We start from the raw sequence: 23678 nt of genomic DNA on the forward strand, positions 1-23678 counted from the left end.
AGTAATCAAAAATGTCCAATTGTCTTAATGTAGAATATTTGAGTATGTCATCTTACCAAAAAGTAAAAAGTAATTTTAGCTACATGTTTTAAATCCAAATAAGAGAGAAGGATTTGTACTTTATTCTTTGCAACTGAAAAACAACTTTTTGCAATTTTGAGTCGTAACCCTTGGGATTTGTACAGCAAAATGTACTTTAAAATGTCTCTATGGGGAATATTCCATTATTTAACTTATTTTCTTCCTATGTCACAAACTTTGAAAAGAACATTAGATTAGCAAAAAAGTAAAAAGTTGCAGTAGTCAAAAATTATTTGTATTGGACAATTACTGAAATGCATTTTGTACCTGTCTGTAGCCCTAATTTATCATTGCCACATTAAAAAAACCTGCAATAATGCAATATTAGGCTAAATACACTAAAAACAATCCTATAAAAACAAGTCAAGAGTATATGTAACCAAAAGACCATCTCTACCTCCATCCATATCACCAATACATTATTACCACTGCCAAATTTTCCAATTTAGATTTTTCTCTTTCTTTAACTGTGAAACTTGTTATTAAACATGTAGAAATTGTATTTATGCAGGCACAACAATGCATTTGCACAAATAATAATGTTTATTTCTGAGTTGTACGACTACAAACCATTAAACATCAATAGATTAGATTAAGCCCATAACTATGATGATGATGAGGCAGATTATACATTGTCAATGCCAACAATGTAGCTAAATAAAATGTAACAAGCTGAATGGTGGTTGTTGTTTATTTGTATTGATGCTTCATGACCAGCATGAACCCCAACTTTAATCAAAATAGTGCATTACTTAATGTATATCCAAACTTACACAATATATGAGAGAGAGAGAGAGAGAGAGAGAGAGAGAGAGAGAGAGAGAGAGAGAGAGAGAGAGAGAGAGAGAGAGAGAAAGAGGCCGAAACGAAATAGAGGCACACAGCGGCATCATTCCCCACAAGAGCAAGGCCTCGCACAATGGCTGAAGTAAACTGATGTATTACCAGGTTTCAGTATCTACTCTGGGTAAAAAAACAACCAAATAACCATACATTCACAGACAAAGTGACACTTCAAAGTTCAACATAAAGATGGTTGTGTGGCTTCACGTTAATCAATGATTTAACAAACCCTGATGTGCAGCTGACGGCAGCAGGACACTCCCCGGGCAGAAGTAAGTGTGCACTGAGCCGGTCTACCTGAGGGGCAGGTATGGCTTTATCTTTATTGTCATGTAAAACTCACACGCTTTCTGTGGCGTGAACATGACGAGAGACTACGACCAAGTCACAGCTTTCCTGGGGGAGTGGGGCCGCTTCCAGGTGATGGTCTTCTCTCTGCTTTGCGCCAGCACGGTTCCCAATGGATTCAGCGCCTTTTCCGTGGTGTTCCTGGGGGACACGCCACCCCACCGATGCCTCATACCCGACAGTGTCAACCTCAGCGCTGAATGGAGAAATGCCTGCATCCCCGTGGAGCAGGTGGACGGGCAGGTGCGACGCAGCTCATGCAGGAGATACCGTCTGGACGTGGTCAGAAACCTGTCCGCTGTCCACCAGCGCCCGGGTGTGGACGTCAATGTCCAGGAGATCGAACAGGAAGACTGTCTCGATGGATGGGAATACAGCCAAGAGAAGTACCAGTCCACTATTGTAACGGAGGTAAGCGCACACATGGGAAGCTTTGGCCGCCTTCTTGTTGCGCAGATGTGCGCTTCTCCACCAATGCGATCGGCGGGATTCTGCAGATCTGCGCAGAACTGCGGAAATCTGCGCTAGAAGAACGCGGCCTGTGTTTTACAATACGCTGAACTATAAACACACGCATGCGCACACAGTTTCGCAATTAAAGGCGGGAACAGGGATCAAACTGTCGTCACACACTCAACTGAAAGTTTGTTTTGTTTTTTAAGAAAATGTAACAAAATATACGTTTTCAAATTCTACAACCAAAATACGAAAGGATAAAACATGTAAAATATGTAACTGTATGTTACTCATCAAATGCATGCCGTGTTATTTCACATACAGTTTTTAAACTTGTATTGCTTATTTCCACCCCAGATCTGTATTTACAAAGTCTGGTTACTTGCAGCAGGTTGTGTTAACTTTGGGTGGACATACTGAATGAATCATAATAACATTGAGGATTGTTGTGTAATTAAGCAGTTTTTCTGAAATATGTACAACTTCTTGCAGTTTGATCTTGTGTGCAGCAATCAATGGAAAGAACCTCTCACCTCCACTGTGTACTTTCTGGGTGTACTTTTTGGGTCCTTCATCTCTGGTCAGCTCTCTGACAGGTAGGTATATTTTGACACTTGAAGTTGTTCTAGTGTAAACACAGATGTAGCAATGGTTAGGGAATTTAGATGCCAGGACACCATGACTACACGCACCACTACAAAACTCTGCCTTTTTGTAATTTATGTAGGTTTGGAAGAAAACCCATTCTGTTTGTGACAATGGCAGTTCAGACCGTCTTCACATTCATTCAGGTGTTCTCTCCATCCTGGGAGGTATTCTGTATCATATTCTTCATTGTGGGACTGGGTCAAATCTCCAACTACGTGGCAGCATTTGTTTTGGGTAAACTGACAATTTGGATACTAACTAGTAGTGCTCAGCAAAGTTATTTTAGTATGACTTGTCCACAACTGTTACTGACATTTAATCTGCTTGTCACAAAAACTGACCTATAATCTGTGAAAAAAAAAGAGTTCCAAGAGACTTGTTGTTATTGGTGTTTGTTTTACAATTACCTTTACATGTTCAACAGGTACAGAAATACTGATCAAAAATGTGCGTGTCCTTTACTCTTCCCTGGGAGTGTGTATTTTCTTTGCATTTGGATACATGATGCTTCCTCTCATTGCCTTCTTTATACGAGACTGGAGGATGCTTCTCATTGCCTTATCTGTGCCCGGTCTTTTATACATCCCTCTGTGGTGGTAGGTCTGACTTTAAATACATTGGACTTATCTTGGGAGAGTAATGCAAATGTATCTTAACAGAGAACTTAGCAATGCTTTACATTAAAGTCACAAGCACGTACCCTCTGGGGTATATGATATGTTTGTAGGGCTTTAGCAATTGTCTGTCTCTCAGGTTCATCCCCGAGTCCCCGCGGTGGCTGCTCTCTCAGGGCAGAGTGCAGGAGGCTGAGGCCATACTGCGAAAGGCTGCCAGAATGAACAAGGTCACCCCCCCTGATGTCATATTCACACTTACAGAGGTAGCAATGGTCTTGTGTTTTTTTTCATGATGTCAAATTATAGCGCCTTTTGAAAGTATTCACCCCCTTGGCATTTTTCCTATTTTGTTGCATTACAACCTGTAATTTAAATGGATTTTTATTTGGATTTCATGTAATTGACAATTGGTGAAGTGAAATGAAAAAATAACTTATTTAAAAAAATTATAAAAAATAAAAAACAGAAAAGTGGTGCATGCATATGTATTCACCCCCTTTGCTATGAAGCCCCTAAATAAGATCTGGTGCAACTAATTACCTTCAGAGGTCACATAGTTAGTTCAGTAATGTCCAAGGAGGGCATTATCAGAGAGGCAACAAAGAGACCAACAATAGCCCTGAAGAAGCTGCAAACCTCCACAGCGGAGATTGGAGTATATGTCCATTGGACCACTTTAAGCCATACACTTCACAGAGCTGGGCTTTACAGAAGAGTTTCCAGAAAAAAAGCCATTGCTTAATGAAAAAAATAGGCAAGCACGTTTGCTGTTCTCCTAAAGGCATGTGGGAGACTCCCCAAACATATGGAAGAAGGTACTGTGGTCAGATGAGATTAAAATTTAGCTTTTTGACCATCAAGGAAAACGCTATGCCTGGTGCGAACCCAACACCTGTCATCACCCCGAGATCAGCATCCCCACAGTGAAGCATGGTGGTGGCAGCATCGTGCTGTGGGGATATTTTTCATTGGCAGGGACTGGGAAACTGGTCAGAACTGAAGGAATGACAGATGGTGCTAAATACAGGGAACTTCTTGAAGGAAACCTGTTTCAGTCTTCCAGAGATTTGAGACAGGGATGGAGGTTCACCTTCCAGCAGGACAATGACCCTAAGCATACTGCTAAAGCAACACTCCAGTGGTTTAAGGGGAAACATTTAAATGTCTTGGAATGGCCTAGTCAAAGCCCAGACCTGAATCCAACTGAGAATCTGTGGTATGACGTAAGATTGCTGTACATCAGCGGAACCCATCCAACTTGAAGGAGCTGGAGCAGTTGAAGAATAGGCAAAAATCCCAGTGGCTAGATGTGCCAAGCTTATAGAGATGTACCCCAAGAGACTTGCAGCTGTAATTGCTGCAAAAGGTGGCTCTACAAAGTATTGACTTTGGGGGGGTGAATAGTTATGCATGCTCAAGTTTTCAGTTTTTTTGTCTTATTTCTTGTTTGTTTCACAATAAAAAATATTTTGCATCTTCAAAGTGGTAGGCATGTTGTGTAAATCAAATGATACAAACCCCCAAAAAATCTATTTTAATTCCAGGTTGTAAGGCAATAAAATATGAAAAATGCCAAGGGGGTGAATACTTTCACGAGGCACTGTAATAATCACCACCCAAGACAACAGCACTTTACAAATTGACATGTGTAAAATATTTTCCTAATCTGAAGCACACATAAGCATTTATTTATATATATATATATATATATACACTCACCTAAAGGATTATTAGGAACACCATACTAATACTGTGTTTGACCCCCTTTCGCCTTCAGAACTGCCTTAATTCTACGTGGCATTGATTCAACAAGGTGCTGAAAGCATTCTTTAGAAATGTTGGCCCATATTGATAGGATAGCATCTTGCAGTTGATGGAGATTAGTGGGATGCACATCCAGGGCACGAAGCTCCCGTTCCACCACATCCCAAAGATGCTCTATTGGGTTGAGATCTGGTGACTGTGGGGGCCAGTTTAGTACAGTGAACTCATTGTCATGTTCAAGAAACCTATTTGAAATGATTCGACCTTTGTGACATGGTGCATTATCCTGCTGGAAGTAGCCATCAGAGGATCGGTACATGGTGGTCATAAAGGGATGGACATGGTCAGAAACAATGCTCAGGTAGGCTGTGGCATTTAAACGATGCCCAATTGGCACTAAGGGGCCTAAAGTGTGCCAAGAAAACATCCCCCACACCATTACACCACCACCACCAGCCTGCACAGTGGTAACAAGGCATGATGGATCCATGTTCTCATTCTGTTTACGCCAAATTCTGACTCTACCATCTGAATGTCTCAACAGAAATCGAGACTCATCAGACCAGGCAACATTTTTCCAGTCTTCAACTGTCCAATTTTGGTGAGCTTGTGCAAATTGTAGCCTCTTTTTCCTATTTGTAGTGGAGATGAGTGGTACCCGGTGGGGTCTTCTGCTGTTGTAGCCCATCCGCCTCAAGGTTGTACGTGTTGTGGCTTCACAAATGCTTTGCTGCATACCTCGGTTGTAACGAGTGGTTATTTCAGTCAAAGTTGCTCTTCTATCAGCTTGAATCAGTCGGCCCATTCTCCTCTGACCTCTAGCATCAACAAGGCATTTTCGCCCACAGGACTGCCGCATACTGGATGTTTTTCCCTTTTCACACCATTCTTTGTAAACCCTAGAAATGGTTGTGCTTGAAAATCCCAGTAACTGAGCAGATTGTGAAATACTCAGACCAGCCCGTCTGGCACCAACAACCATGCCACGCTCAAAATTGCTTAAATCACCTTTCTTTCCCATTCAGACATTCAGTTTGGAGTTCAGGAGATTGTCTTGACCAGGACCACACCCCTAAATGCATTGAAGCAACTGCCATGTGATTGGTTGGTTAGATAATTGCATTAATGAGAAATTGAACAGGTGTTCCTAATAATCCTTTAGGTGAGTGTATATATATATATATATAACATAAGGTAGAAACCTCTGCTGGATAGATATCTGTAATTCTCAATTAGTGGGTGGATAAACATTTGGACTTCATTCCATTGCATTTCTTCATCAATAATTAATAAATCAGAGTGGTTTTAGTTAAGAGATGGTGAATGGTCAATCAGCAAAATCCTCTAAATAGGTAATCGATGCACTTCTTTAAGTTTCCTATTCTTTCTTCTGAGAAGTTCAAAGACTGTTATAGTGGTTGTCAACTAGCCAGTCAATATTACATGTAAACCAAGAAGGCAAACAATTAAAAAAACAACATCAACATCCTAAAGCAGTTTTTGCTGTTGTGGTTACATTTGGACAACTATGAAAAAAGGGGGTGATCATATTACTTTGACATCTGGTCATACCATTTGTACTAACATTTCTTTTTACTAGGGCGAAGAGAAAAAAACGAATAAAGAGGATAACCATAACGTCCTTGATCTTCTGAGAACAAGTAACATCCGCTACATTACAATCATATTGTTTCTTGTGTGGTGAGCATCATTCATTTCTTTGCTTTGTTTCTTTTTTAACTTATTTTACTGGTTGGCACATTGTCCATTCCTCCTTCTTTCAACAAAACACTGCAATCCTTTTTAATTAATGGCTTGATGTAGAACCATAATCCACAACAGTAAACTTACTCTAGGAAGAAGAGTCAGAATAAGAAAAGCTTAATGTGTAATGTGTTGATTGCAGCAGACTTGTTTTGTTGACATATGCAGCGTGATTTGCAAAAAGTGGAAAATTAGAAATTGCTCGCAAAGTAATTTGTAAAACGTGAACATATGGACCCAAATTACATTTTTTACATAAAAATTTGTATCCAATTTCTGCAGATTACAAATATAAAATGCTTTGATTATATAAAGCAGACTTTTTTATATATAAAAAAACAACTCTCAAACTTATTTCTACCAATGTCCTGTCTTGCCCCTTTAGAAAATCTTTGAGTCTACACCTCTCTTTGAGAAGTATTGAATTAAACTAAAATTCAAGTTAAACTAGAAATATCAAAGATTAATTAACAACAGTTTGAGATCTGATGGTCGACAGCAGCCATCTAACATCTCAGCTCTTTCTGTGCACAATGTAATACCCAGTGCCTTAATGTTGGGGTGCAGCTGTGAATGCAGTATCTGTAATCTAAAGCAAAGGGACATTTGCTCACGTGATCTACTTCTAACCAGACAAATTAAAGTTGTACTGGAACATGAAGCTGGTCTCCCTGCTTCTGTCTGGATTGGTGAGGGGTTTAGAGAACAGGATGGTTATTGGTTCAGTTTGTTTTATCCATCTGGATGATTTTAAACATAGCTGCTCTGTTTTTCTTTACATTAAATAGTTTTACAGTAGATTTAATTGGTAAAACCATGACAGAGTTTACATTATTAAAAATGTATTGTATTATGTTGCTAATTAGAAAATCAAGGAGTCATTTGACCCATGTATTTATTGTTTTCTTTTTAGGGGTACTGTAAGTATGGGATACTTTGCTTTGTCGTTGAACACATCCCATCTACATGGAAATCCTTACCTCAACTGTTTTATCTCTGCTGCCATTGAAATCCCTGCCTACACAGTCACCTGGGCATTTCTGCAGTTTTTACCAAGAAGAGTGTGTGCTCCAGTTAGTATGATTCTTGGTGGAGGTGTACTTTTCTTCATTCAGCTTGTACCTCCAAGTAAGCCATGCATGCTGACTCTCAGCAGAAATATCCCTAAATTTTAGAGGCTCCACAGTCATGTTGTGTTGCCAACAGCAGTACTGGGTGGGACAAAACATATATTCATAAGGAAATCCATGGCTAACTTTAGTTTTTTCCTTACTTGGTTAATTTTTAGTAAGTTCGTAAGATGTTTTTTCTCTAATTCTAAAAGTTCTAGAATTAACTTTCAATACAAGCAGCAAATTGTGAAGCAAGTGTGTGCCCTGCTAATACAAGTACATAGACACCCATTTGAACCTGACAAATATGGGTTAGGCCATGATGCCTGTCCATGGGAATATCATATTGATTGGCTAGCCAATATTGAGAAATTAATTGGCTACACTGTTTTGTTCTGTGTGAGCAAACCTCAACCTTCCACAATACATGACAACATTTCTTAAAGCATAGTTTCAAGTGTTGCATCTTACAATTAAAGGAACTATAAACTTTGTTTACAGGTTTACCCATTGTGTCAATTGCACTGGAGATGGCAGGAAAATTTGGAATGGCTATTGCAACAGCATTAATGTTTGCCTACACAGGAGAGCTCTATCCCACCGTGCTGAGAAACACTGCGGTGGGCTCCTGTACCATGGTGTCCAGAGTTGGCAGTGCCATTGCTCCCTACTTTATCCACCTGAGTAAGAGACCATTTATTCACTTCCTACTAGAGCAATGTCAACGATCACACTTTACACTGAATACGGGCAGGTTGGATTAGTGCCAAAAGTGCATTTATTAAGAAAGTGACACAAGACAGCATTTGATTTTGACTGACTGAAATAAAAACTGCATGGTAACAATAGCCAAAAACCCAACCCTGCCTGACAACACAATTTGAAGGTTTAAGATTTTATAAATATGTGACTCACATTGACTCACTTATTTTAACTTCACTAAAGTAAAACATACAATGATATAAATACATCTTAATGTAATAGAAACAGCAAGAAATAAATGTTATGCATTGGTACATGCATTCAGTTAAAATACAAATGTAATATCCATCCATCCATCCTTCCATCCATCTTCGAAACTGCTTATCCTGGTGAGGGTACAAATGTAATAATAAAACCTAATTTAAATAAGAGACTATGTTGATTTGACATCTTGACCTTGTTTATTCTGATGGAACAATTAATGGCTTATTGAGAGTATGTGATCGCAGGCATTTAATTACTTGGGCTCATCCTTTGGCAGGTATATTTTACAAGTACCTGCCCTACATTGTGTTGGGAGCTCTCACAGTCTCTGCTGCGCTACTCTCACTGTTACTACCGGAAAGCTTTGGATTGCCCATGCCTGAGAGCATTGGCCAGATGCAGAATATCAAGTGGTGAGTAAACAGAGCTGAGTTTGAATTAATACAAATTAGTATCACCTATGCTTGATTGAATATAATTTAACCAAAGCTTTGAAACTGTGATTATTAAGTCCATGTTTAAAAAAATAATGCACAAGTCTTAGATATATTAAGTAGTATTTTTTCTGGCAGGGGAATACAGGGAATGGGGATGCTTGCATTGCAATCTGAGACTCATCATCATTTTTGTATCCCTTTAGTTTGAAACTGAGAAATACATCAAATAAAACCTCAGGCCATGAAGAAATAAGCACTCCTGTAGTCCTTAAAGAGGAGGCACTGTGACCGTGACATTTCAGCAAATAAGCTCTTCCTTTCAACTTCTGCCCAGCACTGTTGATATACAACTTTTGGTGCCAATATCTTAATTATCTTTAAAAAATTATGAATTAAAGATTATGAAACACGTTTTAATATTTCAGAGTATGATATACACTTCATGATTTGTAAAATGTTCTCCTCATTATTAATGGCAATACCCATATCGCACTCTTGGTGTGCATGTTGTCTAGCCAAGCTTCCAGGGATCCACTTAAACCTCAGTGTTTCCATTTCAAACAGCAGCTTCCTGTCAGTCGAGTCTGTAGTATAGGCATAGACTATCTTTTGCCTGCATCAGCAGTTTATTATTAGGTTATTGTGCATCTCCCGGCATTGAATCATTGTGAGGTAGGGCTGCCAGTTATTTGATTGTTGTGCCAAAGTGTCAGTGTCTGAATGATCCAGCTCAGTCACAGTCTCGCTGACATTAAAACATCTGGACTGTCAAAATCCCCTCCAGCTGTATGGTTATGGTTATAAAGAGTCTTTCTCTTTTTAAACCTGAAGAGAAGAAAAAAATACTAATTGACATGATTTTCAAAACAAACTGGGAAAGCAAAAAGGTTTGGTTCGATAAATCATTTCAGAGACCATCATGTGTAGACACTATAACATTTTAATATCACTGGAGATTTGAGTATTTTTTCCCCTACAGTTTTATAAATGAATATGTGTCACTTGACAAAATAAAGGCGAAATGGCCATCCAATTAGAACTAATTCAGGAAGACACCAGGCCAAGTAGCATAATAGTAAATAGTGTACTCACTTATTGTAAAAATGTTATCAAATCCCAATGCTGCTATTATTCAAATTGTTATATTGATAGAAAAGCCCTTACCCTTTTATATGTTGCATCTGATCAATAGTCTCAGGGAGCGGCACTCCAAAACTTTCAGGTAAGAGAAGAGCAAGCACCCCTGCAATAATGGTGAGGCTTCCCATTAAGATGTAAGGCAGAAACTTGTCGAATTTTCCTGTAAAACACAAGTAGATGCTGTACACCAAGACAAGACAGTGCCTTTCAGAAAATTAATAAACAGTGTGTGGGGAAAAGCCTATCTTTCAGATTCAGAGGAATCCTTTTTTTAACTTGTAATTGTAAGTTGAATTAATGCTTAATTTGAATTTGTATTGAATTGTATTACTGCACTTTTGTAATGCCTGTGTATCCTGCAAGTCACCCTGGATAAGGGTGTCTGCCAAGAAATAAATAATAAAAATATAAACCCTGTAAATGAGAAAGTCAGTGGAAGTGTCCCAGGATGGCTTACCCAGGAAGACAAAGTAAGGGGCACTGATGCTGCCTATTCTGGAAGCCATGGAACAGACTCCGACTGCCATGTTCCTCACTACAGTGGGGAAGAGTTCTGCGGTAAAGGCATAAACTATGGCAAATGCAGATGTAAATCCAAACTTCCCCAGCATCTCCATTGCAACACATAATGCTGTTAAATCTGTTGAATACACATTTAAAAACAAAAAGAGATCATGTAGTTATCTGATAAATCACGTAAAATCAAGGGATGGTCTCAGAGAATCAGCACTGCAGTATAGTTTGGTGCCAGACTTAAACAGCTGTTTCTACAAATTATCATCCTCTGTCTGAATTCTTCAAACTGCCAAACAGTGGTTGTTCACTTACATACGTTTCAATATAATTAAATTACTGTACATGCAGATACTCTCATTGGTCATGACTGTACAACTGCACCTCTGTCTAAAAGTGTTACCTATTAAATTTGGAGACGGAATCAAAGTAATTTTACAATATAATTTCTTACCTTGTGGAATAAGCTGAATGAAGAGAAGCACTGTTCCACCTTGAACAAGCATGAAGAAGAGAGAAAGTCTCCTAGAGCAATTTTGAAGCAACAGCCAAGTAGCAATATAGGCTGGCACTTCAACTGCCCCAGAGGAGAAGCAGTTAAGGTAGATGTTTCCGTGTAAACTGGAAGTGTTCAGTGATAAGGCAAAGTACCCAATGGATAGTATCATCCTAAAAAGAAAAGGAAATTGTCTATTTTTGCTATGTGAATTGTGTGAGCCAGAATAGGTCACATTTTGCTCTCTAGCCTACATTTTTAATGGACAGTGTCAGTAATTCAAATGTTTACAATCATTGTTTAATTTATAGTAGAGTTAGCATTGCTTTTAACAACATTCGGTGCTCACCACACAAGGCAGGACAGAATCGTGATGCAGCAGATGTTTCCACTCCTCAGAAGGTCTAGGATGGTGTGCACATGTGTTTCTTCAGACTTATTGTCTTTAGGCTGCAGTATACATGACACAATACATTGGCAGATGTGTATTAATAATCCTAAGCATAGTTATTTGTGTTAAAATACAATTTTGTAACTTTATGGTAAACTATAATAAGCTGTGTTAGTAACCTTACCTTAGAAAATGTATCATGGTTTACAACATTACTGTAGTTTTGCCATAGTTTTACAGTGGTTTCTTGTGGGGTCAACATGCTTTCACTGTGCTTTATTACACTGGGCCACGAGTAAACCATGATCTCCTATAATATACATGCCTTTGAAAAATCTATCATGGTATTCCCTGAAAGGCATATTTAAAATGAAAAAGATAAACATAAGCAATACAAACTGTGTAGAAAGAGACTTTACGTTTCTCATATAAAAGAGCATTGTTGTACAATTTAATTTTGTACATTCCTTGGCATGTAAGGCTTATATCACATTATTCACCTTATTAAGTAGCACTAAAGAGTGTTAAAGTCAGAAAAATGCTTTTATTAAACCAGCTTTTGTACTTTTCATTTAATCACCCTGACCCAATTTGGACCTAATTCATGTTTAATCTGGTGGCTGAAATTACATTCTACACCTGACCTGAAAACTTTTAAGCAATGCTTTCTAAATTAATATAAAAAAGTGGGTCAATACCTGAACAGGCTCAAATATGATGTCAGGGGGGGTGACCTTGTTCATTCTGGCAGCCTTTCGCAGTATGGCCTCAGCCTCCTGCACTCTGCCCTGAGAGAGCAGCCACCGCGGGGACTCGGGGATGAACCTGCGGAATATCAAAGCACAGATTGTTAGGGCAAACGATTGTGTCTGCATAGTAGTGTATAGAAAAGCAACACTGTTGAAGCAAATGTTCAATAGACAGTTTAATGCCAAAATTACCCTTCTAGAGTTTAGGAAAGATATTTACATAAAATATTTACTAATCACATTTCAGACATACCACCAGAGAGGAATGTAGAACAGTCCAGGAATACTTAAGATCAGCAACAATATCCTCCAGTCTCTTATAAAGAAGGCAGCCAAAGGGAGCATCATGTATCCAATCGCATAGCAAATGCAGACTCCCAGAGTGGAATAGATAATACGAATGGATTTGCTTAATATTTCTGATCCTGTTGACAGATAGAATACAAAATACATGCACATACATGGTTTGTTATTCTGTTATTACCCACTTTACTAATTCAATATATAAGCACACAAGTGCAGTAAATGAGTTGCAAATACATATTGTTTTACTCTGTGGATTCATATACAAAGCTTCTTTATGATTTAAAGCACTATGTTTGAATGAGTAATGGGGTGATAATCAAGGTGACAATACCAGATGCAATATTTGTAATTGCCAATTTGATTAGTTGGACGGGTCCTTTTCAAAGTGGAAGGAAGATATATAACATACCCAGGACATATGCTGATACATAGTTGGAAATCTGCCCCATACCATTGAAGAAATGGAACACACAGAATAGTTCCCAGGATGGAGAGAAGACCTCAATAAAGTTGAACAAAGTCTGAATTGCCATTGTTGAAAAGAAAGCTTTTTTCCTCCCAAACCTAGAAAATAAGAAAATCCAACATTTTCACTGTGCTATATATACATATACTATATTGTAATTAGAAGGGTTAACCAAACATTGTTCATTAGCTACAGATGTCACTAGTTTCTTAATTGTTTGTAGCAGTGGAATAGCTACTGAGGTGGCAACATTTAAAAAATATACATTACATTTTCAGTGCAGGGAAGCAAATTTGATATAATGTCCATAGGGCTCCAGATAATCCATTCCTGCTTTATGTTGCCTTCCTATATATTTATGTTGTGTGTTTAGATGTATTTTATTTTGGAGTTCAATTTAGACTTGTCTTATTACCAATAAGAAGAAAGTCAAGCTACGCCACTGTTTTGAGGTGAGTATCCAGTGGGACCAGGAATAAAAACATGTTAAGGTAAATAACATTTTACACATTGATCAGTCTAGATAACCTAGGGAATGTAGTATTGTTCTCTGGGGTCTTACCTGTCAGATAGCTGCCCAGACAGAAATGATCCAAAGAGAACACCACCGAAGTAGGCAGAGGAGGTCAGTGGTCCTTTCCAACTGTCATCACACACCATGTCCCACTGTGAACAATGTGGGGTTACATAGTGGGAAAATAATTTGCAATTTCTTGTAACTCTGCTGGACCTTTTGTGTTTGTTTGTTTTTTGTCTGCAACATTACCTCTGACAGGGTAACTTTCTTACTGTAACATTATGCCACCACCTTTGGGCAACTCAATGCTAATCCTCAAGACACAGAAGAAAGAAAAAATCTGAAGTTTGCACATACCTCTGTTACAATAGTGGACTTGTACGTGTCTCGCCTGTACTCCCACCCATCAACACACTTCTCCTGCTCCAGATCAGTGATGTTAACATCAACCCCCGGGATCAACTGCCGGTCAGACAGTCTTTTGATCTCGTCCAGTTTGTATCTCCTGCATTGACTGTACTTTCGTTCTCCATCCACATTCTCCCAGGGAATAGAGACATTTCTCCATTCCCCACTGATGTTGACCCCAACGGGGATTACGCACTTATGATCGGGGGTATCGCCCACAAACACGATGGCTACTCCCGTAAATCCATTAGGAATGGTACTGAGGCTTAAGAGGAAGAAAATCATTCGTTGAAAAGGCCCCCATTCTCCAAGGAAAGCGACAGCATCGTCGTAGTCTCTCATGTTGTCTTTGGCGCAAATGAACTGTGCCGCTGGAGCGCACCGCTGTGCCCTTTTTAGACGCCCCCTTGGATGCAAGTGTGATGCGAGTGGAGACCTCCAGCTACACTGCCATTTATCTGCAAGAGAAAGACACCGGGGGTTATATGTGTATTAGACTATTTCTTGGTTAATAATTAGATTTTATGGTAGACTAAGTTTTAGGTCCAATGGGCGCTTGTTTTCGTGGCCAATAAGTAAGCTCCACAACTACCCCTGCTACTTAAGGTTTCTTCTGTAGGCGACATTGACTGGAAATATGTCTTAACACTTTATTCAACACCCCTCTTAAAATAACCATTATACAGGACGGTTTGTGACGGGAATGGGTAACATACAACATACAAACGTCCAAAACAGAAAAATACTTTTTCTTGAGCTTTCAGCAGCTTGTGTTTTAATGTATAATATTGTAAAAGATGTCTAATAGAATAGACAAACTGGCGACCCTTATGCCCCTTTTTTATTGTTTCCATTCTGGTTTCTATTATTTAAAAGAAAGACCCCAAAATAATTTTAGATCTGTTTAGTAGCACAGGTTCCCTTTTAGGTACAGTGGTTTTTGCTAGGGATCTATTTCTGGAACTGCTTTTCAACTTCAGGATTTAACCTTCTCCTCGTCTAGTTTGTGTCCTGAGGGGTCCTCTGCATACTTTAAAGGGTATGCTACTTGAAACAAATTGTGCCATAGGGGACACTAGTTTGGGTGTGTATTCCCAGTTCCAAAAATAGCTCCCCAGTACTACTGTAGGTTTAAAGGGGACCCTTACTACTATCAGTTGGACCTAAAATGATTTTGGGGACTTTCTTTTAAACATTAAAAAAGCAAGCCGTGGAACGCTAACATCTCTGATTCATAGACCAAATGGAAACAATAGGGATACCAGTTAGGGTGTCTATTCCCAGTTCCAGAAATAGTTTCCCATTATAAAACTATTGTAGCACTATTTGACTTTAGTGCTACTATTACTTTTACAAATTCTGTTCAGTTTAACACATTGTAGAAAATGTGTATACATAATTATAATTGTTGTTATTAATAAAGTTAATTATTAATATTATTTACATTATGTATTACAATATTTTAAATTAAAACACAAGTTGCTGAAAGCCCAAGAAAAAGTATTTTTCTGTTTTCTTTGTACATTTTTCCACTGTTCTGGTGTTCTGGCATTCTGGGTTTATTGTCTGACTCTCTGCTTTTTTCCCTCTCTGCAGGTTTGTGGGACTATGAGTCTATTATTATGATTTTATTATTATTTATTTCTTAGCAGATGCCCTTGTCCAGGGCGACTTACAAAAGAGAAATACAAAGTGATGCATATCTACAGACCATTGACCAGTGTAAGATTAATGCCTGCAGTGGGGCAGCAGTTCCATTGGCAGCAGGAGCCAGCCCAGAGGGAAACGATATCCCAGTAAAAACAAAATGGTTAAATGCTTAAAAAATTCAGCTTGTAACACAACAAAATGTGAAAAGGCCAAAGGGGTTGAATACTTCCTATAGCCACTATATGTTGGTAATTATGTTCACATGTCACCTACAAATTGTACTTGGAATCCACATGACTACATTGAATCAATAAGATGTTTATTATATAATGGTAATAAAATAATATAGAGAAACAGGTGCTGGAGATATGGAGGATCCACAGACTGAACAGAACTAGATGTGGTCATATATAGGTTGAGACCTTAGATATATAGAAAAGTCTATATATGGGAATAATTTGGAAGAAAGAATGAATATGCATGAAATAAAATGCAACGCTAACAGATTATATTGGCTACTGAATAATCAACAATATAGATAATGAGTAAATGTGTCATACCCTTCGGTACAGTTCCACGCACCACTTCTGTAACCTTGTGGACAACTATCAGAAACAGCAGGAAGTATTGTTATCAATATATATGTACATCATACCCTGATATCAAGGCAAGGGAAATACAATGTTTTGAGAACTGAATGTCTGCTACAGACTTTTCAAGACACAGAAACACACAGGTCCTGTATGAGCCAAAATTATCAGTTTGGATTCAATATATACTAAGCAAAAAAATTAATGTCCCTTTTTCAGGACACTGTATTTTAAAGATAATTTTGTGAAAATCCAAATAACTTTACAGATCTTTATTATAAAGGGTTTAAACAATGTTTTCCATGCTTGTTCAATGAACCATAAACAATTACTGAACATGCACCTGTGGAACGGTCGTTAAGACACTAACAGCTTACAGAGGGTAGGCAATTAAAGTCACAGTTGTAAAAATGTAGGATACTAAAGAGACCTTTCTACTGACTCTGAAAAACACCAAAAGAAAGATGCCCAGGGTCCCTGCTCTTCTGCGTGAACGTGCCTTAGGCATGCTGCAAGGAGGCATGAGGACTGCAGATGTGGCCAGGGCAATAAATTGCAATGTCTGTACTGTGAGACGCCTAAGACAGCGCTACAGGGAGACAGGAAGGACAGCTGATCGCCCTCGCAGTGGCAGACCATGTGTAACAACACCTGCACAGGATCAGTACATCCGAATATCACACCTGCGGGACAGGTACAGGATGGCAACAACAACTGCCCAAGATACACCAGGAACACACAATCCCTCCATCAGTGCTCAGACTGTCCACAATAGGCTGAGAGAGGCTGGACTGAGGGCTTGTAGGCCTGTTGTAAGGCAAGTCCTTACCAGACATCACCGGCAACAACGTCGCCTATGGGCACAAACCCATCTTCGCTGGACACGATTTACTGCAAGACAGGAATGTCAGTGTTCTGCCATGGCCAGCAAAGAGCCCGGATCTCAATCCCATTGAGCACATCTGTGACCTGCTGGATCGGAGGGCTAGGGCCATTCCCCCAGAAATGTCTGGGAACTTGCAAGTGCCTTGGTGGAAGAGTGGGGTAACATCTCACAGCAAGAACTGGCAAATCTGGAGCAGTCCATGAGGAGGAGATGCGCTGCAGGACTTAATGCAGCTGGTGGCCACACCAGATACTGACTGTGACTTTTGATTTTGACCCCCCTTTGTTCAGGGACACATTATTCAATTTCTGTTAGTCACAGCACTTATTTAGTCTTAGTTGTTGAATCTTTTTATGTTCATACAAATATTTATATATGTTACGTTTGCTGAAAATAAAAGCAGTTGAAAGTTAGCTGTAAAGGCCCCAGTTTTCCAGGATCAGCAGATATTTCATTATAGCCACTCATATTGTTAATGACAATAGCTCATAAACTAGTTTCCCCACCAACTAAATGCAACTCAATGCAGATTTGCCTTGTGTACAATTTTGTGTACACACTGACACCTGCTAGCTGACCCCACACACGCTTGGACATACTCCACTTCTCACAAAGATGTACAAATTTCTATTGCACTTTCCTGACACTGTGTTAGGGGAGTAACAATGTTAAACAATTCCCTATCCATTGGGTATGTCACTACTTAATACGGACAGTGCCAAAGGGCAGGGTGAAAATGGTTGCAACCACAGAGACTTATAGAGACATTGCCCCTTCAAGCCTCTGCTCTTATGACTACTGGTACGTGGAATAATCATGCAAGGAATATCCAGCTTGTGCCGATTAGGTCTTTTGATATGGTTGGAGGGGCAATATTATCACAATATTATCTTCATAAAAAGTGATGGCAATTTGGCGGGTGATATTGTTGGCATCTGTTGTGTGTGTGTATGTGTGCGCATTTCAGAAAACTGTCAAAGCATCTGCGTACTTTGCCCATGTTGGTAATTTGCACTATCATGTCTGATAATAACTCTATAATGCCTAGTTCATTATTTTTAGTAGTGCCTGATCTTAATCTCCTCATTTTTAAAGGCAATATTCATACCACACAATCATGGTGTCCATGTTGTTTTCAAGGCCTCCAAAAGTGTTGTCTAGCCATGCTTGTGCTGATTCACTTACCTCATGGTTTCTGTGGCAGGATCACTGCACCTACGTTTTGAGATCAACAAACCTTGATTCGGTGAGTTAAAGTTTAGCATACCTAATGTTTCATTCAAATCCAGATTTCTGTAAATTATTACCATGAGATTTTTCAGTTCTGAATCCTTAAATTAATGTGTATGGTGTAGTGAACCCTGAGCGTGGAATATAAAATGAAGTCTGCACGAGGAATGTCCTGATGGAGGGCAAGGGGTCAGTGAGAGGGACTGGGCGCTGCTCTGGGCAGGATATGTACACTGTTATTCAGAGCAGAAAATCAGATAACCTATTGGTCACTCTCAAACAGTAGTTTCCTGTCTGTACCGTTCAAAGAGATATATTGTATCTATGGTCTATATCAACTGTTTAATAATCGCTGCCAGCGCTTGTAGAATGTGGTCTATGAGGTTTATCATCTAAAATTATTGCTTAAAGGAATGATGTGGTCCTTTTTGTTTCAACATTGTCTCTATCATTACAATGTCTTGTATAATCTTCCACTGATTACATTTTACAAGCACTCCCCTCCACCCCGCCCTTTGCGCAAATACATAATAAGGAATAAGTAATTAAAGGTCAACGTTTATGCTCAATGTACGTTTTCTGCAACAGTGTTATTTTTAAGATAGCAATAATAAAATATATGAATATCAACCAATAAAAGTTATTACATGACATTTTAATCAATAACCATACAAAACCCTGGGTATGTTTGCTTACTTGCCCTTTACACCTTTGTAACTTCACTTTGCAATGCTTTAGTTGGTCTTTCTTTACAAGTTATTATCTGCTCTCCCTGCAGTGCTTGAATAATCATTGTCTTTCATTCCTTAAAAGACATCTTTCATGCTGACCGGAGCACTCGGTGCGCGCTCACGTCCCTGTTCCTCCTCCTCCCACCCCCGCCGCTGTATCGTTTGTGGCCACCACACGTTACCCACACAGGTCATAATGTAATTAAATTTGTTTCTTCTAGGTAGAACATGCAAGTGTTCAGAAAGAGCAGAAATATACAATTTTAGACATTCTGAGGAACTGTGACATTCTCTTAATTACCATCGTATCTGCCCTCATGTGGTAAGTTCCCTATATTACCCTTGAGGACACAAGGAGGCCGAGATTAATTGAAAATGTCCAAAGCTTGAGTGACTAATGAATTAATTTTAGTAATGTACTATACAAAACTCACAGTACTAGTGTTAGATATGCAATGCCACTAAGACTTGTTAGTGTATTATATAATTCTGTAAGTGTCAGGATGCACCAATAGCTTTAAAACTTTCCCCTTGTGCTATTGCAACCAACTGAATAGGTATTTTAAATATTCATGCTGTTCAACAAAAAACACCTGCCTTCTATTGACATTAATTGCTGCCGTGTTTTTCCTTCTTTCTGAAGGATGATCCTCCATGCTTTTTCTTGGAGGAGCAGTTATTCTTTTAATTCAACTGGTGCCTAAAGGTAAGATTCACTAGCTAAACAAACCCCTGGCAAAACCTTGAAATATATGGACAGTTACTCCTTCTGTGTCCCCGTGTCTCACCTTTGCCTGTATTTATGCTATATTCACAGCTGGTCCCTGCACTCGGGTACAACAGTATTAGCTGTATACATTATAATATGGTTCCTTCCTCTACTGCTTACAGATTTACACGCCTTGGCCTTGACACTGGAGATGCTGGGGAAGTCTGGCATCACGTCTGCCTTCTGTATTGTCTACGCCATCACTGCAGAGCTCTATCCCACCGTGGTGAGGAACATGGCTATGGGCACCTGCTCCATGGCTGCTCGGATTGGCAACATCATCTCTCCCTACCTGGGTGAGAGCCTCTCCTGTGAGGTCATGGCCTGTAATCCACTTACTAGCTTGATCACACATTCTGACCGTCTTCTCTTTGTGTTCAAATTTGTTTTGCAACTGCAACACGTTTCTGCCTTATATTAATATTAGCAGCCTTGCTATTGTCTCTGGAGCGCTGCCCTTCCTTCTGCCCTAAGGTTTCCGAGTGTCTCTTCATCTCTTGACCAGATGCAAAGGATTAGAGGGTAAGACGTCTACAGATTTACATCTTCACGTTACGTGAAACAGTCACAATTTAAAATAGGTGGTGTGATTCCTCATGCATTAAGATATTAATACCACAGGATTAACACATGAATGGCATGCACTTCATCTGAGCTCTGATGTTAATGACATGTGTAACCGGGTTTAGGGTACATGTTAGGGTCCATGTGCTCAACATCAGAACTCAGATGATGTTCATGAGGTATTGATGTTTTAATCCTGTGGTATAAGTATAAGTCATGCATTTATCTTGTGTATGACAGTGAGTAAAGCTCATTTTGGATTTCCATGCCCCCTAATTAGACTCATCAAAGTTTTACAGTTTGTGTACAAAAGTATTATAATTAAATCCCAGGTTGAAAGTTAAGAATAAAATACCTAACCTGGCCAATATAGCTGAAACTGAAAACCACTATCCTGCCATGCTCTTGGAGGAGAAACTCTATTGCTGGGCTTCACTGTCACCATGGACTGTTCTCTGTAACAGTGTACAACAATGGCAGCAGCAAAATAACAGAGGAAAATCCACATACAACATGCAAAACCAAGTTTCCATTTTAGATACATCTTCATAGCATATTATACCAAGTACTGCTGTAACAATGGTAACAGTCTGTAAACATGAATGCTAACATATCATAATAGATATCATAAAAGTAAATTGACACATGGGGTCTTCTATCTTCTTATGATAGCCAACACATTTGTGATTTCTTGGAAATCAAACATTTGATTTTTTTTTTTTAATCACAAGATAATTTATTTCAAGATCTCAGTCTTACCATTGTGTCATCTCATGGTCAGTAGAGAAATGATTTTGGGATCTTGATATTACAAGCCATTATCTCATGATGCTGGGATAAGTGCATTGTATTGAGATCCCGAGATCCTGTTTATGAGTTAACAAACCATTTTAAATGGTGTATTTTGACCATGCCTATTAATGCAATTTCATTTAGTTTGCTAATCCATATAATATTTTTTTACATTATGGTTCTCTGTGTATAAACAATGTTTTGCACAAGTATAAATGATCCCCTGATGTTTTAAATAATTGCCACAACATGTACACTTTTAGAAATCCAAAATTGCTGCCAATAATTAAGACATAGTCATACTGTAACTACTGACTGTGCATCACATACATTTGAACATTTCCTATCTAACATTATTGCTATTGTATACTATGCTATAAGATTGTGATTGTAATGTACTGTAGCGCTTTGAGTACAAGAAAAATAAAACATTTTACAAATAAAATGTATTATTATTATTATTATTATTATTATTATTATTATTATTATTATTATTATTAATAATAATAATAATAATAATAATAATAATAATAATAATAATAATAATAATAATATGATAGTGTTTTAGTGAATCAGCATTCTTAAATGTTTGTGCAGATTGTGCAGTGATTTTTCTCCCCTCCCCCTTTAGTCCTGTGTGCAAACACGAAGAAATGAAAAGTGAAAGTGTTTAGTTAAGATGAAAACTAAACAAAGTGTATGTCTGCTGTGCGAATTGTACATAAGACTACGGTATTTTGATTGACCATGGATTTATATTAAGATTGGTCTCTTAACATGGAACAACTTGATTTTTTTAAGGTAAGATTAAATATGTATGTATATTTGTGTGTGTATATATATATATATATATATAAAAATATGTATATGCATATATGTATCTTTGATTGAGACACTAGTCACTGCTTGTATATTTTTTTTTCTTCCAAATGTGTAAATATGTCAGTAGATTTCCTTAAAAAACTAATTTAACAGTCTTGAGAAGCTAGCTTTAAAATATGAAGATGATAAATGTGTTAAAGAAAATACAACAATCGAAATCTGTTTTTGTTTTCTTTCCGATCCGTTATAGACAAACATGAAAGTAAAACTGTGCATCCTCGACACATGGACATAGATACAATGTTCATATATATTTCTCTGTAAATGCTGTTGCTAATGTCAATAAATTATATACATTTTCCCTTTGACAGTGACACAAGATAAATACATGGATAATATATATTTTCATTATTTAGATTGTTTTAGTAATACGTTTCTGATTATTTGTTTCAGTTTCATTTTCAAAGCTGATTCTCAGTTGTTTAAAGTGCCTTTAGAAAAAAACACACTGGATCACAGGCAGGCATCTTCACAATGGATTATTTCCAAAATATCCTGACTAAAACACACTACTACTGTGTGTGTATGTATGTATGTATGTATGTATATACTATATATATGAATATACAGCTCTGGAAAAAATTAAGAGACCACTCCAATTTCAGAAATCAATGTTAAGTGGTCTCTTCATTTTTTCCAGAGCTGTATATATAATATATAATTACTTAATACTGTGTATTTCTGGGTTACCATCTTATACAATTCACAAATGTCTGCTTACAGATGTTTTGTAAAGAGGATTAGTCTCAAAATTTGTGTGGTTGTAGAAGTTGGTTGTAAAGCCATTTTTGATAGCTTAATAAACTATTTTCAAATGGTTTATATGACAAGTATTACATATCTGCTTTCTGCACCTTTAGAATGTAACCTGTTACCTAAATCAGGATTTACAAAATCATGTTGCCACCAGCTCTTTCTCTCTCCACTTTTGAAAATCATAATGAAGATGTGTCATTGTAATGTAATTAAGGCTGGGCCTTATGCAATTCAACACAGGCTGTGTAATGAGCAAACCTCAGGTGTGAGGATGTGGTCTGGGATCACAACATTTACGTGCCCGCTCTGTATGGAGAACATAGATTTGGGATTTATTTTAATTCATAGTTATATGACAAAGTAAACTGTTTTGCCCTGAAGTTTGTCTGCCTGTGTGCATGGGTCTGTTTGTGAGTGTGTGAGAGCTGTATGGGTGCATGTGTGCACGTAAAACAGAATTTAAACAAATTTAAACATTGGAGAAAAAGGAAAACTATGGAGAAAATGCAAGACAAGGGTTAGGATTTGGACTCTTTCTAAAATGTAGTTAATACAGAGCTTTTGTTTCCATTTCATTGCTTGAAATGGGATCCCAAATGTCAAATTAGAATAACGCATGCCTTACTGTCAGCATTCCTCTGTGTCTTGATGAGGTAATTGCTCCTTGAGCCTTAATTTTACCCTCCATTGGTAGTTGATGAGACACGGCTGGCAAAAACAACGCATAACAACACATCCTGCAATGTGACCAAGTCTGGCAGTTGCTCAGGATCCCTCCCTCTTTAATGTTTTTCCTTGTTCCTGTT

The 23678-nt window shown here is 38.3% G+C and overlaps 3 protein-coding genes across 10 annotated transcripts in view; 2 read left to right on the forward strand and 1 right to left on the reverse strand.

Moving 5' to 3' along the window:
* Positions 1-1193: 1193 nt before the first annotated feature.
* LOC136763130 (organic cation/carnitine transporter 2) lies at positions 1194-9331 on the forward strand. 2 transcript variants are annotated; one of them, XM_066716885.1, is made up of 10 exons: positions 1194-1683; positions 2221-2324; positions 2456-2610; positions 2801-2972; positions 3130-3256; positions 6358-6458; positions 7435-7649; positions 8135-8317; positions 8877-9012; positions 9240-9331. In XM_066716885.1, exons 1-10 carry the CDS (start codon positions 1288-1290, stop codon positions 9322-9324), a joined length of 1674 nt encoding a protein of 557 aa, XP_066572982.1. In that variant the 5' UTR covers positions 1194-1287; the 3' UTR covers positions 9325-9331. The 2 variants fall into 2 exon arrangements, with proteins under 2 accessions (XP_066572982.1, XP_066572983.1); XM_066716886.1 differs by having other exon boundaries at positions 8219-8317.
* LOC136763129 (solute carrier family 22 member 4) lies at positions 8394-23627 on the reverse strand. Of its 2 annotated transcripts, none has more exons than XM_066716884.1 (11): positions 23498-23627; positions 13972-14480; positions 13660-13763; positions 13083-13195; positions 12579-12750; positions 12275-12401; positions 11535-11635; positions 11144-11358; positions 10634-10816; positions 10201-10336; positions 8394-9861 (listed from the first exon to the last, which is right to left on the reverse strand). In XM_066716884.1, the coding sequence occupies exons 2-11, from the start codon at positions 14362-14364 to the stop codon at positions 9771-9773; spliced, it is 1635 nt and encodes a 544-aa protein (XP_066572981.1). In that variant the 5' UTR covers positions 14365-14480; positions 23498-23627; the 3' UTR covers positions 8394-9770. The 2 variants fall into 2 exon arrangements, with proteins under 2 accessions (XP_066572981.1, XP_066572980.1); XM_066716883.1 differs by having other exon boundaries at positions 13041-13195; positions 23498-23625.
* Positions 21888-23678, forward strand: part of acsl6 (acyl-CoA synthetase long chain family member 6) — a 70770-nt gene continuing 68979 nt past the window's right edge. For all 6 annotated transcript variants that reach the window (XM_066716878.1, XM_066716882.1, XM_066716879.1 and 3 more), the window contains exon 1: positions 21888-22035. The gene's annotated coding sequence lies outside the window, so the exon portion shown is untranslated. The remainder of the gene's footprint in view (positions 22036-23678) is intronic.

Source organism: Amia ocellicauda, chromosome 11 (assembly GCF_036373705.1).
Source record: "Amia ocellicauda isolate fAmiCal2 chromosome 11, fAmiCal2.hap1, whole genome shotgun sequence".
Lineage (NCBI taxonomy): Eukaryota > Metazoa > Chordata > Actinopteri > Amiiformes > Amiidae > Amia > Amia ocellicauda.

Coding starts and splice junctions, on each gene's coding strand:
- LOC136763130 (XM_066716885.1), top strand. CDS start 1,288: ATGACGAGAGACTACGACCAAGTCACAGCTTTCCTGGGGGAGTGGGGC. Junction 2,325..2,455: donor TCTGGTCAGCTCTCTGACAG/GTAGGTATATTT, acceptor TAATTTATGTAG/GTTTGGAAGAAAACCCATTC. Junction 8,318..8,876: donor TCCCTACTTTATCCACCTGA/GTAAGAGACCAT, acceptor ATCCTTTGGCAG/GTATATTTTACAAGTACCTG.
- LOC136763129 (XM_066716883.1), bottom strand. CDS start 14,364: ATGAGAGACTACGACGATGCTGTCGCTTTCCTTGGAGAATGGGGGCCT. Junction 11,636..12,274: donor TCATATTTGAGCCTGTTCAG/GTATTGACCCAC, acceptor TGTATACTGCAG/CCTAAAGACAATAAGTCTGA. Junction 9,862..10,200: donor CAGATGCAACATATAAAAGG/GTAAGGGCTTTT, acceptor TCTTCTCTTCAG/GTTTAAAAAGAGAAAGACTC.